We start from the raw sequence: 16,757 nt of genomic DNA, 5'->3' as shown, positions 1-16,757 counted from the left end.
GTGTTTGAGAAACCTGGGAAGGCAGAGATCGTACCTGAGGTTCCTGCATTTTGAATGAGGCTAAATTTACATTTTGGAAAAACAGGAACTTACAAACCACAGAGCAATCTCAAGGCAGTTAACTAGATTTGGTCTACTGGAGCTCTTTTTGTGCTGTCATCTGTAACTGAAGAGCTACAGTCTCCACTCCCCAAGCCCTAAGTACAACCGTAATTTCTCTTCCAAAAAGTTTTTTCCTGCTTTTGCAGTTCTTGTGTTTTGCCTAGGAAACCCCAGAACAGAAAACCTATACATAGTCACTGATTTTTTTAGATAAGTATGTTGTTTGTTTTAGATGTGAGATTGTGGTCGTGAGAATTGCTCGTTGCTGCCTTGAAGTTCTGCTCAGCCAAGTGCCAATGCTTGCACTCAATCCCCTTCCCATTTTTTATGCCTTTTGTGAGGCCAGAAGTTGTGGGCTCTCCCCTGAGCAAAACCACTGAAATCCAAAGCCAAATGACTCCCATGTGTGCCTCTTCATCTGGGCTTGCTTGTAGGACAACCCGCACAAGACGAATTGGACTTCCAGTTGGACAGAAATCACTCTAGCTCTACTTGAAATCACTGAGAGTGGGCCACCCAGATGAGGGCTTGCTACAGGCCAACATTGAAAGCCAGTGTGGCATAGTGGTTAGAGTGTTGAACTAGGACTAGGGAGACCCCAGTTCTATCCCCATTCAACCATGAAACCCACTGGGTGACTTTGGGTCAGTCACCTATCTCTCAGCCTAACCTACCTCACAGGGTTGCTGTGAGGATAAACATAACCATGTATACTGCTCTGGGCTCCTTGGAAAAAGAGTGGGATATAAATGTAAAAAAATAAAAATAAAAATACACTTGACTGCCCTGGACCCCAAAACCCCTCTTGATTGGTGGTTGGCACAGGATGTGCCCTAGTACCCTTGGATCCCAGTGCCAATCCAGCAGCCTCCTCACTTCCCCCATATAGCTGTGATGGGGGATCTGAAGAAACCTCCCAATGAGATCCATTCCCTTGGTGCTGCTCTCACATCAGCAGACTCTAGAAAAGGTAGAAAACTGCAGTTTCTTATCTCCCTGCTTCTTCCCCGTGCTTGCTATACTTTCCCTTTTCCCTTTTACAGCCAAGCTGTGATATAGATCTGTGAGCCTTGCTTCCATCTCTCCCACACACCCACAACACTCCTCTGGAACTTCCTTCCCTTGTTACCACAATTATTGCCATGTTTTCATTCTTTTTCTGATAAACTGCTTGTCATGAGAGCTCAGAGGAAGGCAGCCATTATAGGCTAAGACAACTTTATTGTGTAACAGGAAGAGACAAGTTCAACAAAGGAACAGGCAGGAAGAAGGCAGGAACTCTGTTGTAATATGTTTTACCCGTTTACCCATTTATAGTTTTTATGCTTGTATTTTATAGATTTTAAATTTGGTTTGTTTTTATATTTTTAGCTTAATATTCTTATTGTCATTTTATTGTATGTTTTTTTAATTTTTGTAAACCACCTTGAGATTGTTTTTAATGAAAGGCGGTAGATAGATAGATAGATAGATAGATAGATAGATAGATAGATAGATAGATAGATAGAATGATAGAATGTCCAGCCAGTAGGGGGCACTAGCATTTGCTAGTGGTGATCTTAATTGGAGGCAGAGTCCCTTCCTTCATCCTGCCTGTACCTTTGTTGAACTTGTCTCTGAGATATTCATCCTTCCTGTCTTGCAAAGTCACAGTGCTCAGAGAGTTCATACAGCCCTTTAAGAAATGATTCAATATTTTCCCAGGATCTCTGTGTCCTTTGATAAAAGCAAGCCCTCTCACAGAGCACATTCCGCTCTGGAATGAAATGGGCATCAAATTTAGCCAAGACAGTCTCATAGTCATTCTTTTGACCCTCTTCAGCAAAGGTAAAGGATTTATAGATGTGGTTTGCTTCCTTCCCATGGCATAAAGAATGAGACTTACTTGCACAATACCTTCTTTGTGGAGCTTTGTAGCTAGTCTGAAGCAAGCAAATCTTTCCTTCCATTCTGGCCAAGCAGCAGGATTTTCAAAGCTGAAAGCTTCTGGTGCAGGCAAGTGAGCCATTTCAAATGTTTATGGATTCGCACCCCAACTTCTGACACCATGAGGTTCTTCACACGAGGTTCTTCACATGATTAGTGTGAAGAGCCTCTAGGGGGGTTGTGGGGAGAGAAGGTTTAGCCTGATTTCCCTGCAGACAAGCAGACAGTCTGCTCTGGGTGGCTGCAGCAGCTGCCCACATGACTGCCAGCTCCATCACGGAGCCAGCTGGGGCTGGGGAGTTCGGGGGCCGCGCAGCCCCTGGAAGCTCCAGCATGCCCTGCACGAGCGTGCAGAGCATGCTGGAGAGACCCCCTAAGCCAGGAGGCTGCTTTTCAGCCTCCCAGATGGGGGTTTACTCGTAAGTAGCCACAGTGCGGAGCTGTGCCACAGCTACTCTCAATTTTAAGAACTGGGTTTGCGGAGCACTCGCTCCGCAAAATCGCAAAAAAGACTAGCAGCCATTGATAGACCTGTCCACTATGAATCTAAGCCCCTTTTAAAGCCATCCAAGTGGTGGCCATCACCACATCCCCTGGCAAAGAATTCCATAGATTAATTATGTGCTGTGTGAAAAAGTACTTTTCCCCAGACCCCGGCCCAAGAAGACACTTAGACATTCTTTATGGGTAAAGGGCCACTCTTTATTAATTAATTAACAACCAGCAAAGGCGAACTGAACAGTGGGTGATGAATCACCAACGAAACAGTGCGGGCTCCTAGGCAAGGGCTAGGATTACCCTCATCCTGCCCATTGCCACTTTGGGCGACACACCCTGGCTCCGGAAAGGGGGCAGGCACGCCCTGCCCTATTCCATCAAAGCCAACCACCCCCTTAGAAGAGGGGACCTGGACAGCTCCCGGTATTCACCCCCCCGGACCGCGCAGCCCAAAGGATGGTGAAGACCTGGAGCAGGTTTCATGGCCATCAATTACTCCCCGCGCCGCACAGGCAACAAAGGAGCGATTAACCAATCCACCTTTAAATATCCAAGGGTGCTCACCGATACTATACCTTGCTTACCCCTCAGCCCGCACTGTTACCGCTAACGTGGCCAACCTAAAACCTAACTACTCACTGAATACAGAACGGAGTAGGCGAAAAAACCCCCAACCATGGCCAATCGGTTAAGGGCAAAAAATTCCTACTCGGCCCCAGAGGCGACCAATCTCTAGACCCGCTCTGCACCAGGGAAGGGAGGGAGGGGACAATCCAAAAGGACTGGTCGGCTCAGAGCGTGGAACGGCCGTTTTCGGCCGAAACCACGCCCACCAAGCCCGGCCAGCCAATCAGGACCCTTCTTGGTCCTCGTGCTGAGCTGGGCTGGGGAAAAGGACCTCCCCGCAGCACGAGGCAGAGGGGAGGGGAACTTTCCCCAGACCCCGGCCCAAGAAGACACTTAGACATTCTTTATGGGTAAAGGGCCACTCTTTATTAATTAATTAACAACCAGCAAAGGCGAACTGAACAGTGGGTGATGAATCACCAACGAAACAGTGCGGGCTCCTAGGCAAGGGCTAGGATTACCCTCATCCTGCCCATTGCCACTTTGGGCGACACACCCTGGCTCCGGAAAGGGGGCAGGCACGCCCTGCCCTATTCCATCAAAGCCAACCACCCCCTTAGAAGAGGGGACCTGGACAGCTCCCGGTATTCACCCCCCCGGACCGCGCAGCCCAAAGGATGGTGAAGACCTGGAGCAGGTTTCATGGCCATCAATTACTCCCCGCGCCGCACAGGCAACAAAGGAGCGATTAACCAATCCACCTTTAAATATCCAAGGGTGCTCACCGATACTATACCTTGCTTACCCCTCAGCCCGCACTGTTACCGCCACCCAGGGAGGTTAGCCCACGCTTGACCTCCCTGCCCCACCACTGCCCAAAAATTCAGCAAGCCTCCTCTGTATGTTACCTAAATATAGATCACAACCAAGCTCCGAAAGGTGAACCCCATCGGCACGATATAACTCGGGAAGACGAGCCACCACATTAGGGTGGTGTATTACAGCACCACCGGCAGCTATCACAAGTTTCCCAATTGCGGCTGAAGCTTTGCGCCTAGCCTTTTCTAGACAAAGCCCCGAACGGGCATTCCGCCACACCCTACGCTGCAGCCAATTAACCCAGAGAATAAGCACCCCGGGCATCCATTCCTGCAATAAGGACAAATCAGAGGAGGCCTGCTGAACAATAGACAGGCCAGTCCGCTTGCCTAGGTCATTTTCCCCTAAATGCAAAACCAAGATGTCGGGCGGGGAAAAACTATCTAAGTGCTCCCTAAGTGCGGGCAGTAGCTGGTTCCAGAGCATCCCACGCATGCCCAACCAGTACACAGCAGCCCGTCTTCCAAACCCAAGCTGGGATCCCCAACGAGACGTGCTAGCCCGCTTGAAGGCCCAAAAGACCAGCGAGTGGCCGCACAACAGGATCCGTACTGGAGCCACCGATCCCCCAACACCTGCCAAGGGAAAAAACACAATCAATAGCAGCCGAAAAAAGCCCGCTGTCAGCGCACATAGCGTCTGACCGCCACGGACTTCCACCTCCCAATCCTCCGAACCTCCGCTTCCTGGAGGCCCAACCTCGTGGCAGTAGTAGCTGCCCCAATGCGGAAAGAGTGAAGCGTAATTCCCTCAAGGGGAATCAGGGCCGCGCTAAGGGCCTTTTTAATCACTGAAAGAAACTGATACTGGGTAAGAGGAGTCCGATCCGAATGCGCGAACAAACACCCCCCAGAGTCTGGTCCCAGAGCCACATAGGCTCTGAGGGCCGACACCGGGCAAATTTGCCTATCCCCAGCGGCCGCCAAGCGAACCGTCTGGCCCCTCCCCCGCTGATCCGTCTTAGAGCGGCGAAGAAAAAGCTGCGCCTCTTCTCCTGACAATGACAGGTCGGAGAACTGCAGACAACGGTCACGAGGGGAAACCCTGCTGCGCGGGAGCAGCTCCCCGGGGCGAAAGGCTCCGAAAAAAGCCACTAAAACCGCAGCCCGGAACAAAGACACCTCCCAAGAATCTGCACAGCACCCGGCTAACTGACTGAGTGTAGCGGTCACCATATCCAGGGTAAAGGGCCGCCTAGAGTCTCCAGGGCCAGGGTCAGCCCTGGCCCAGCCCTCCAGCATGCGCCGCACGCGAGGGTCGGAGGAAAAATCACCCACCCCCCTCACCTGCGCCTCAAATGCAAGGGCAGCTAAATAACCACCCAGGGTGGACACGGCCCGTCCTGCTCTGCGTAACGTGACTAGGAACTGTTGCAGCTGACCCACGGGGACCGGCCAAACCTCAGGCAAACCTTCAGCCCTTCGAAAAAGGGCAAAAGCCTCAAGCTTGGCTGCGTAGCTAACTCTGGTGCCAGGCGCCAGAGACGCCGCTATCGCCTGCTGCGCCTCCACCTGCCAAGCTGCCAAAGGAAAGCCGGCATGGGGTCCGGGTGCAGAGAAGCCTCGGGAGCTAACGCTCTGAATCTGTCCACCTGGAAACGAGACAGAGCGTCAGCGATGTCGTTCCGAATCCCCGGCACATGGCGGGAGCGGAACAAAATGTTGGCCCGCAGACACTGCAAAACTAAAGCTCTGACCAGAACCATAACCCTAGGGGAGCGCGAAGACTGAGAGTTGACAACCTGCACCACTGCCTGGTTGTCGCACCAGAAACGAACTGAGGAGTCAGCAAACTCCTCAGCCCAGATGTGAACTGCCACCACTATTGGGAACAGTTCCAAAAAGGTCAAATCCCGCGTTACCCCGCGTTCAAACCAGTCCCGAGGCCAGGGAGCAGCACACCAGCGGCCCCTAAAGTAAAGCCCAAAACCTGCACCTCCAGCAGCGTTCGAATGGACCTGCAGATCAGCCTCTAAAAGCTGCTCCTGTCTCCAAAAAGTAACCCCATTGTAGCCGGCCAGAAAGGACTCCCAAAGGGACAAATCAGCCCTGACCCCTTCAGTAACCCGGACCCTGTGATGGGGAGCGCGCAGGCCCATTGTCAAGTCACAGATCCTACGCAGAAAGGCCCGACCAGGGGCAACAACCCTGCAAGCAAAGTTAAGATGCCCCGTTACCACCTGAAGCTCCCTAAGGGAGGCTTTACGGGCCCGCCCTAAGGCCCTAAGCAGCTCCACCAGCACTAGTAGTTTAGCCTGCGGGAGTCTAGCACAACCAGCAAGCGTATCAATCTCAATACCCAAGAAGGAAAGCCGGGTAACTGGCCCTTCAGTTTTATCCTTAGCCAGCGGTACCCCAAGCTCCTCCGCCAGCCCCATAAAGGAGCGCAACAAGCGGTGGCATTCCCCTGAATTGCCCCTACCGACAAAAAGAAAATCGTCTAAATAATGAGCTGTAGATTGAAGGCCCGCCCTACGCCTGACCGCCCATTCCAAAAAAGAGCTGAAAGCCTCAAAGGCGGCACAAGAGATCGAGCAACCCATTGGCAAGGCCCGATCAAAATAGAACTGGCCAGCAAATGTGAAGCCCAGCAACTCAAAGTCGTCCGGATGAACGGGCAGCAGGCGAAAGGCGGATTCAATATCACATTTGGCCAAAAGGGCCCCTGGGCCCTGACCCCTAACTACTCTGACTGCCTCATCAAAGGAAGTGTAACGAACCGAACACAAACTATCGGGTATGCCATCATTGACAGACAACCCTTTGGGATACGAAAGGTGGTGAATTAACCGGAATTCACCAGGAACCTTTTTTGGAACCACTCCAAGGGGCGAGGTTCGTAACCGGGGAAAAGGAGGGGCATCGAAGGGGCCTAACACCCTACCTGCCACCACCTCCTTAGTAATCTTCCGTAATACCACATCCTCCTTGCCCACCACAGATCTAAGATTACGAGGACTCCCTAGCCCCCGGCGTGCAGAGGAAGGAATCCGGAAGCCATCCCGAAAGCCCAAAAGTAGATAAGAGGCTGCCAACCGGTCAGGGTAGTCCATCAGCAAGCGCTCTAACACGTCAAGCCTGATGGGGCTGGGGCCCCTTACCCGAAGGGGGTTGGGGGGGACCACCCTTCCGATTGTTTCCAGGCCTAAACTTGGACCCGGGACCACCAGGTTTGGCTCGGGAGCACGATGTACTGGGGTGCTTTGCTCCGCAAAAACCGCATGCGTGCCTGAAGCGACAGGGGGAGTGAGAGCACTTGCCGCTGGTGTTATACTCCCAGCAGACCAGATGGGGTTGAACCCACTGCTGGCCCGCCCCCGCTGCGGCCGAAACCCCGGAAGGCCTGGACAACAAGTGTCCACTATCCGAGCGGTCACCTTCAACTGGGCGAGCTGGAGACATGATCACCAGCCATAGTTCCTGCAGAGGTGTATCCCACGGCAGAGTGGGATCCAAAGCTGCCCTCATACGGAAACTCTCATCATAACGGATCCATGAAGATCCAGCAAAATCTGAGACAGCACGGTGAATGATATCCATATACTTCAGGAGAGCCGGGCCCCGAGCCGGCTGCGCCTGAAGTATCACGCCCATGTAGATAGTAAAGCCAGACAGCCAGTTATTCCATGTTTTTTCCACTGGCTTTCTCTTGGTGGCCTCATGCTCCTTGCAAGACTCACCCTCCTTATGTTTAACTTCTGGTTCCCTAAACAGAAGACTAAAGATGTCTACATACTCCCCCTTGAGAATCTTTTCCCTGGTAGAAGGCAACAAGTGATCCCCTAGGGGAAGGCCCATGCCCCCGTAGGGGGCGTGCTGGGCCGAAGGCAGAATCCCCATTGGGTAATACCCAGGCCGATTAGCGGCATTCTGCTCTGAAGAAGGAAAACTGGGGGAGGGGAACGGGCCACTCGCAGGCCGCCCGCCCAACCATACCTGCTCTGCTGCACCCTGTGTACCAGCCGTGACCCCAGGAAACGCCAAAGGAAAACCCATACCCAAGTGTTGTGTATAGGGGGACCAGTAGGAAGCTGGCCCCCATCCACCCATGGCAGGAATCGGCCAGGGAACAGCAGGCCACTGGCCGGTGCCGCCGGGAGGTGTCGGTGCTGCTGGCTCACCCGGAACCAACGGCATAGCCGGATCTGCAGGCGGATGTCCAACTGAAGCGGCAGGCACAGGCAGCGATGACGCAGGAACATCAGGAGCCGGGTCCACGGGAGATGGCAGCACAGGAACAGGCGGAGCCGGGGCTGGTCCCTCAGGAGCAGAAGGCGCTTCCGGCCCCCCGGGGGGGGCCAGGCCTGATGGGTTCAATCCTCTCTCCAGCGCCTCCAACCTGCTAGAAATAGACGTTAGTAGCTGACTCCTGGCAGACCCCCTGGTCCGCCGGGGAACCTTGGGAGGCGGAACCCCACCCCCGCCAGAAGGCCCGGCCCCCGGGTCAGAAGGAGCAGCCTTCGCCTTCTCTAGCGCCTCCATACGGGTGATTAAGCCACGAATAAGAGCCATTTCCTCATCTTCCTCCTCTGAGGAAGAAGGAGGGGGTGCAGGCCTCTTAGGCGGACGAACGGGACGCCCTCCTTTCTTTTCTTTCGCCTTACGGGGCATCACAGCACACAATACCAGATAGGAGTAAAAAATAAACACAGACAAAAAACCCCCCAAAGCAAGCCCCCAAAGCCCAGAGGAAGACTTGTAACCACAGGCCTGCAAAGGCCCCAGCAAAATCAGTAGCCCAAACTAGGAAAAGCCACCAGCACCTTCCCAAAACAGGAAAATGGGGGCCCCCGGAAGCCACCCGCCCCCGCACCGGACCCCACACCCTGGCTTGTCCACCCCCCAGTGGCTAAGGGACCCACAAACCCAACAGGCCGAAGCCCAGAAGCAAAGAAATACGCCGCGACGAGAAGGCTCCACCGGGCCGGAACAACCCCCGCAGCTGCAGCCGCGCCTCTCCGGGGCTACCCCCGACAAGCCCAGAAACCTGTTGCCGCCGCGACGGAACCACCGCCGAATGCCCCCACGCCCGCTTTCGGGCGAAACCCCCCCCCCACTAGAGGAGAAAGGAGCTCGACTAAAGAGCTCCTCTCTCGCCGACAATCCAAAAGGACTGGTCGGCTCAGAGCGTGGAACGGCCGTTTTCGGCTGAAACCACGCCCACCAAGCCCGGCCAGCCAATCAGGACCCTTCTTGGTCCTCGTGCTGAGCTGGGCTGGGGAAAAGGACCTCCCCGCAGCACGAGGCAGAGGGGAGGGGAACTTCTCTTGTCAGTCCTAAATTTCCCAACCTTCAGTTTCATGGCGTGACCCCTGGTTCTAGTGTTGTGAGAGAGGGAGAAAATTTTCTCTCTGTCTACCCTCTCCATGCCATGCATATTCTTATAGACTTTGATCATGTCTCCCCATAGTCATCTATTTTGCAAGGTAAAGAGCCCCAGATGCTGTAGCCTAGCCTCATAAAGAAAGTGCTTCAGGTCCCTGATCATTTTGGTTGCCCTCTTCTGCACCTTTTCCAGTTCTACAATATCCTTCTTAAGATACGTGACCAAAGCTGTACACAGTATTCCAGATGTGGCCGCACCATAGATTTGTATAAGGGCATTATAATATTAGCAGTTTTATTTTCAAACCCCCTCCTAATGATTTCTAACATGAAATTAGCTTTTTTTCACAACTGCCGCACACTGAGACAATACTTTCAATGAGCTGTCCACCACGACCCCAAGATCTCTCTCCTGGTCAGTCACTGACAGCTCAGATCACATCAGCATATATGTGAAGTTGGTGTTTTTGGCCCCCATATGCATCACTTTACACTTGCTTCCATTGAACTGCATTTGCCATTTTGTCGCCCAGTCCCCCAGTTTGGAGAGTTCTTTTTGAAGTTCATCACAATCCGTTGTGGATTTCACTACCCTAACTTGTTTAGTGTCTTCTGCAAATTTGGCCACTTCACTGGTCACCCCAATTTCTAGATCGTTTATGAACAAATTAAAGAGCACTGGTCCCAGTACCGATCCCTGGGGGACCCCACTTCCTACCTACCTCCATTGTGAAAATTGTCTATTTATTCCCTCTCTGTTTCCTGTCCTTCAGCCAGTTACCAACCCACACAGGGACCTATCCCTTTATTCCATGACTGCTAAGTTTACTCAAGAGCCTTTGGTGGGGAACTTTATCAAAAGTGATGGGCGCGCGTGCAACTTACAGTATACTTCCAGCGACTTTGGGCGATGAAAAGGGGAAGGGGCAGCAGGGAGGTATGCCACCGCCCCATGGATTTTGGTATAAACGGAGCACTGGCGGGGGGAAAGCGGTGGGAGGGGTAAGTGCATCCTCCCCCACCCTTAAAGGACCCTGCCCCCACCAGCGCCAACATGCCTAAACGGACCCGGAGGTGAAATGTTTCGGAGGCCTCTGTAATGGCCTCTGAAATGTTTTGCGCTCAAGCCTACAATTTTGTCCTTAAATATGCTTTCCATCAATTTACCTGGCACCGAAGTTAAGCTGACCAGCCTGTAATTTCCTGGATCCCCCGGATCCCTTCTTGAAAATTGGAGTCACATTGGTAACTTTCCAGTCCTCTGGTACAGAGCCTCATTGTAGGGACAAGTTATATAGTTTTGCTAGGAGATAGGCAATTTCATATTTGAGTTCCTTCAGAACTCTTTGGTGGATGCCATCTGGCCCTGATGATTTGTTAATTCTTAGCTTGAGAACATCTTCCCTTGTCACCTCAAATTTGCCCAGTTTCTCAGCCGCTAAACTGAAAATACAAGCATAAAAAACCATACAAAATACAAAGAAGCAGCAGTAGAGACAATCATATAAAAGCCTGGATAAAAAGCCAAGATTTAACACGCTTTTTAAAAACTGTGATGGAGACCGAGGAGCGAATAGCCACCGGGAGAGCATTCCAGAGTCTGGGAAGAAAGCTGGTCTTGTGGTAGCAAGCATGACTTATCCCCTTATGCTAAGCAGGGTCCACCCTGGTTGCATATGAAAGGGAGACTTGGAATGTGAGCACTGTAAGATATTCCCCTTAGGGGACGGAGCCGCTCTGGGAAGAGCATCTAGACTCCAAGTTCCTTCCCTGGCATCTCCAAGATAGGGCTGAAAGAGATTCCTGCCTGCAACCTTGGAGAAGCCTCTGCCAGTCTGTGTAGACAATACTGAGCGAGATGGACCAATGGTCTGACTCAGTATATGGCAGCTTCCTATGTTCCTATCTTCCTATGGGAGCAGCAACAGAGAAGGCCCTGTCCTGTGGTGACAAATAGCCACCTGGAGGGGGGACATTTACAATAGGAAAATGGTGTGAGGGGAAAGAACTTACCCCACACCTTCCCCAAGCAGGGATTGTTACAGGGATTCCCAGATGTTGATGACTACAACTCCCAACATTCCCAGGAAAAGGCTATTGCAGTTGGAGATGATGGATGTTGTAGTCAACAACATCTAGCAATCCCTGTTACAGGGATCACTGTCTCCAAGCACCTTAGACCCAATTTGGTCGTGCTGTTAAGAATAGTGCCCAGTTGTAAGCATGCCTCTTAAACACACATTTACATGCATGTCTAGCTGAACTTTAGCTACAAGTGTAGGCTATAAATGAAATCCAGCTCTAACTGTTCACACTTGTATTGTCCATAATAGATTCATGGAACACGCTGTGTAGGCAGGACAACCCTCAAGTGGCCCTTGGAGTGGTTGGTTGGAGTTAGCGGACCCCCTGACTTAACATAACTAGCATTCCAGAGTGCTACTTAGACCTTGGTTATATAACAATGACTTTTTGATGACCTATCACATGCTTTCCTTTGCTTTTGTACAACATTCAGCCGATAACAGATTTGTCAGCAAAATTGTCTTGCTATCAAATAATAAAAGCCAACTTGCAAGGTGACATTTAGGTGGAATTCAATTCGGTTCTTGCTGTTTTCCGTTCTCTTTGTTTTATGTATGATATCTTTTTCTCTTTGATTTTCATTCTAAGGTCAGCAGAGCGAAGGCGGTAGTAGAGCCGTTCTTAAAAGAGAAAGTCTTATTTGATTTGGAGTAGACTCTAGGGTGATGGAGAGGATTTCTCACTTTGTAGCAGTATGCCAGTTTCTTTTCCAACACCTTGGGAGTGTGCTGAAAAGCTGTTCATCGTGCAGCGAATGGGGCCAATTTAAACTCAGGATTTATCTTGAAGATATGGAGGTCTTTCACACAATGGGGGGGTGAGGGGGCAGGCGGCAGGGGAGGCTTCGCTTCACTCACCTTCTCCCCCCACCCCCGACAATTAGCAAAATGTCCTCACTCCCACACAATCCATTTTTGGAGAGTCAGGATGACATGTCCCAGTCCCTGGGTATCCCACAATGTACTATGAACTGCGCAGGGTGCATTGGGGGATTTTCCCAGAGGATGGGTACTCTAGGCACTCATCTCTGTGTCTCCTCAAACTGAACACAGCTCAAGGAGACACACGTGCAGGAAACCAAGGAAATGGATTGCCAGATCAATCTAATCAAGCAATCATTCCAGTAGTGGCCGAGTATCCCTTGGGAAAGCTCACAAGCAGGTTGTAGTGGAGATCACTCTTCCCTATGGTTCCTCTCCAGAATCTAGTACAAAGAGTTATACTATTGCCTTTGAACCTTTAAAAGGTTGTCTGTGCTACTGGACACCACACTATCCATACAATGACTAGTATGGTGTGTTAAGTTGTTTCTTTTGTTTCACCAAGATCTGACAATCAGTGTGACTGGATGGCTCAAAATGTTAGTGTCTGAAAGAGAATAAAGACCTATTCATATGATGCTTTTAGTTCAGGGCAGCTGCACTTTTCAATCAGTCTGTGCCGTGACACAGTCTAGCTTAGCTGTGAGCATGTTGATGCCACACACTAAAGACAAGGCTCCAATTTGCACAGTGTTCATGCTTTGAATGGTGTGCCAGAAACTGACCTATGCCACCTTAAGCTCATGATAGAAGTAGGTACACAACAAATCTGACCCAAGTAAGAATAGCTACAAGTCAGCATGTGCTGAGTGGTTGAAAAAAAACATGGCTGCCAAGTGCTGAAGAACTGGTGTGAATAGGTCTCAATTTCTTTCTCTTCACTGTTCACAACATTAGAAATCTCTATCATGATCCTCAATGCGGAGGATTCCACAAAATCAATCCCCATCCTCATTCTGGCAAGTTCCCCTCCCAACTCTGGAGGAATAGAATGAATAGTACAATCAATGAGCCAATAAGACACAGTAAGCAAGTTTAAAGTTGACCATGTGCTTGGATCTTTAACACAAATTGTATAAATATTTGCAGAAGGAGAAGATCAGTCTTAAAAGTTAGAAAGAAAGAAATGTCAAAAACCATGACATCATGGATTAGAAGTAAAAAACACACAATGATTTTATGGGTCTATTAACCTATATAAAGCCTGAGCGAATACATAACATCTTTCAGTTTGATGAAACCTATCCGTTTTGAAAATGCATCTAAGATTGCTGTAGTATCTTAATGCAACTAGATTTCACAACTATGGACCCTGGGGGAGAGTATATGCTTAGGAGACAGGTGATGTGTGATTGTGGGGCTGTTTGATCTCTGTGTGTGCAGTGTGTGGGAGGCTGGGAGTGTGGCTGGGAGGCTATTATTTGGTGCATATGTGCTTGGAGTGGGGAAAGGTTGGCTAATAACAGGGTGTAGGGTGCTTTGCAGGGGCTGGGGGACAAAGTCTGACCGGCAGTTCCCCCCCCCCAGATGTTCTTTCGCACACACCCTGCATCTGAAGTCAGATACAAAGGGGTGGGGCCAGTACAGAGAATGAGACTGTCACAGCCCCGGCATAGTTTAACTTCCACTGTCAGCGGTTGGTGGAATCGCTGAAAGGGAGCTCCTTTCCTTGAGAAGGAGTTCCCTTTCAGTGATTCCACCAATCACTGACAGAGGAAATGAAACTATGCCGGGGCTGTGACAGCCCCATTCTCTGCACTGGTCCCACCCCACTTGAGTCTGACATCAGATGCAGGGGAGAGGCCAGTGACGGGGGCGGGGGGAGAGAAGTCCATCCCTCCCCAGCCAGTGTGAAATGCTGGCTGGAGAGGAGTGGGGGCTTGTCTTGTGCTCCCATCTGGTGAGCACTTTGCTCGCTGGCAGGGTGTGGGAGGGGGCAAGGAGGCGCCCTGGCTGAGGGCAAGCCTTGGAGTCCCCCCAGGGGCCTGTGGACAATTGCCTCCCTTGCTCAATGGTTGCCACACTCCTGGCTAATAAGCCGAACTGATATTTGTGGACTCTTGCCCTCTATCACTACTTTTTCTTAAAACGCTCCAACATTTTCATAAGGAAGACATCTCATCCATCACCATGTTGTTCATTGTAATTGCCTTTTCCAATATTTTCTCCAGTTCTCCAATATTCTTTTCAAAATAGAGCGACCAGAAAAGCATATATGATTTCAGATGATTTATATAACACAGCAATGATGCTGGCTGTTTTACTTTAATATGCTTGTGGCCCTCGTCTACTGTTAATCACTCATGTAACTGTTTCAGTTTATAAAGTACTCTACAACACATTACATCTCTCCTCATCTTATGAGTTTCCATGTCTCTTAGATTCCATTCCAAGCTGCTAGGACCTGTGCCATATAGCATTCTTCTCAAGCACCTACAGTTATTTCTGGGCAAATTGTTTACGTTATGTGATTTCTAGCATTTGAGGGTGCCAAATGCTTTGGAGCTATGCAATAATAAATCTACTTTATTCAACTGGGCCATGATTTGATAAGAAATTCTCCCCAAAAAAGAGAAAAAAAACCACCCTAGAATTAGTCTAATGAAGTTGAATGGCAAGGGATAATACCTATCAAATATTGAAGTGTTAGGTGTGGCCTGTGGGTGAAGCTAAAAGTGGTAAGTAACTTCATGGCTACTGGAGAAGTATTTCAGTGATACAATTATAAGTAACAATTTTTAAATAACTAATATAAAAATGAATTAACAAGGATAAAGATATTCAAAAGAACTGGTGGAGATGAGACCTCACTCTTGAAGTTCTCTGTTTTCCTTTACAGATATATTGTCAAAGGAAACAAACTTTATTAATTTCAGATACTATGATAAAATTAGAGATCCAAAATTCCAGTCATGTCCAAGAAAGGAGAAGGGGTGTGCACAAAACTGGCTAGCCCAATTCAACTGGAATCCAAACTGAACCCAAACAGGACTGGGCCAGTTTGGTTTTGCCCCCATGGAACCCCCAGGGTTGGGTTTGGGATGTACGTGTTTGCATCTCTCTCTCCCCACCCCCTTGTTTAGGCATTTTTCAGTCCTTTCCAGGCCTTTCCCCCTCACGGTGGCTATTTCAGAGGCCGCCACACATACACAATGGGCCTCTGTGTGGCCTGGGTCATGACCCAGCCAAGCAGGGGCCCATTGCCTCAGTATTAACTCCAAACTTGCTATGCCCCTGATGTCATATAACATGCTACTATGTGTGAGACTTTATCATAAGTACACGTGGTTCCTTCATAGCCATCCCCACAAGCTCTGGCAAAATGAAGGAGGCAGAGTAGCCAGCGGTCACAAGAAAAGGGAAGAGGTAGAGTATAAACAATATGGTGCAGAGGAAGCAACATCTGTGGGGATTGCCTTCACCCATTTCCCAGCATGGCACAAAAATCCAAGTGCTGGCTCAGCCCACTATGCGGGCATGGGACAAGGCCCTCTCAGTTATGGCACACAATTGTGCAACTCCCTATCCAGGGAGGCCTGATTGGTCCTCTCTTTATTAAACAGATTGCTAAAACTTCTTAATCTCACTTTGCTTTTTATCAGGGCTGATTTCCCCTCTCTTATAGTTTTCTGTTTAGTTGCTGACTCTTGCTCTGTTGCCTTTGTTTCTTCTTTTGAATGTTTTGATTTGATGTTTTATTGATAGACGCGGTATGCTGTTTTCACTGAATTTGTTGTGAACTCCCTTTTGAGCTGAAAAGCAGGATACAAGTATTTTAATAAAGTCAATACATTATGCAGCACATGGTCAATTAAAATTAGCATTTTTGACCCATTATGGAGCCTGACACAACTTCCAGCAGATGTAAAAGAAAATTTTGCTCCTTTGATCGGAGTGGCTTGCGGCCATGGTGACCAACCGCACAGAAAATAATGAAATCTGTGTGGAACAGATAATATTGGACAGAGACAAGCCTGTATTTTTCTCTCTCATTGGAGCATAAGAATCTGTAAAAGGCACCTTACCATTGGAGGCTTGTAGAGAGAATGTGCTGCTGCTGTGCTCCAGCCATAACTCACTGCCAGTTATCTTAATTAAAAATATTAATGTTGGGGGAATGTTGCTGGAAAGCTTAACACTACGTTTCTCCCTCTTTAAAATTGCTTTGTAATTGCCACAATTTTTCTGTCTCCGGCAGTATCATTCCCTAGTGACCCTCCCTCTCGCCCCACCACACACCATCCCAGTTCCTTCTATGCCTTCACAGTGCAAAATCCTTTATTAATGTGGCCAAAAGAACCACCAAGGTGTTATCACTTAATTAGAAAAAAGAAGGCACATTAGAAAGGCCCATGAAAAATGACAAAGGAAGCAAAACTACAGGTACTTGTCCTGATAAAGTATCCTTCTCCCAGACAACTGGACATTGCCAGTTCAGCCAAATGCATGGCGACTTAGGGAAATAGTCTCATTAATTTTTGCTCTTTTGAGGAGGCCATCAGACCCTCCCTGTGTTAAGGTTCCATAATGAGGCCCTCAGGTTTCCATCAGTATA

General features: G+C 49.6%; 1 protein-coding gene across 1 annotated transcript; it reads right to left on the bottom strand.

Moving 5' to 3' along the window:
• Positions 1 to 2,679: 2,679 nt before the first annotated feature.
• On the bottom strand, positions 2,680 to 8,946 carry LOC128352534 (protein enabled homolog). Its single transcript, XM_053313200.1, has 2 exons — positions 8,093 to 8,946; positions 2,680 to 4,547 (listed from the first exon to the last, which is right to left on the bottom strand). The coding sequence occupies exons 1-2, from the start codon at positions 8,580 to 8,582 to the stop codon at positions 3,934 to 3,936; spliced, it is 1,104 nt and encodes a 367-aa protein (XP_053169175.1). The 5' UTR covers positions 8,583 to 8,946; the 3' UTR covers positions 2,680 to 3,933.
• Positions 8,947 to 16,757: the final 7,811 nt, after the last annotated feature.

This window comes from Hemicordylus capensis, chromosome 3 (genome assembly GCF_027244095.1).
Source record: "Hemicordylus capensis ecotype Gifberg chromosome 3, rHemCap1.1.pri, whole genome shotgun sequence".
Lineage (NCBI taxonomy): Eukaryota > Metazoa > Chordata > Lepidosauria > Squamata > Cordylidae > Hemicordylus > Hemicordylus capensis.
This window is presented reverse-complemented; position numbering and strand designations above follow the sequence as displayed.

Coding starts and splice junctions, on each gene's coding strand:
- LOC128352534 (XM_053313200.1), bottom strand. CDS start 8,582: ATGCCCCGTAAGGCGAAAGAAAAGAAAGGAGGGCGTCCCGTTCGTCCG. Junction 4,548..8,092: donor GGCTATGCCGTTGGTTCCGG/GTGAGCCAGCAG, acceptor TTCCCTTGGCAG/GTGTTGGGGGATCGGTGGCT.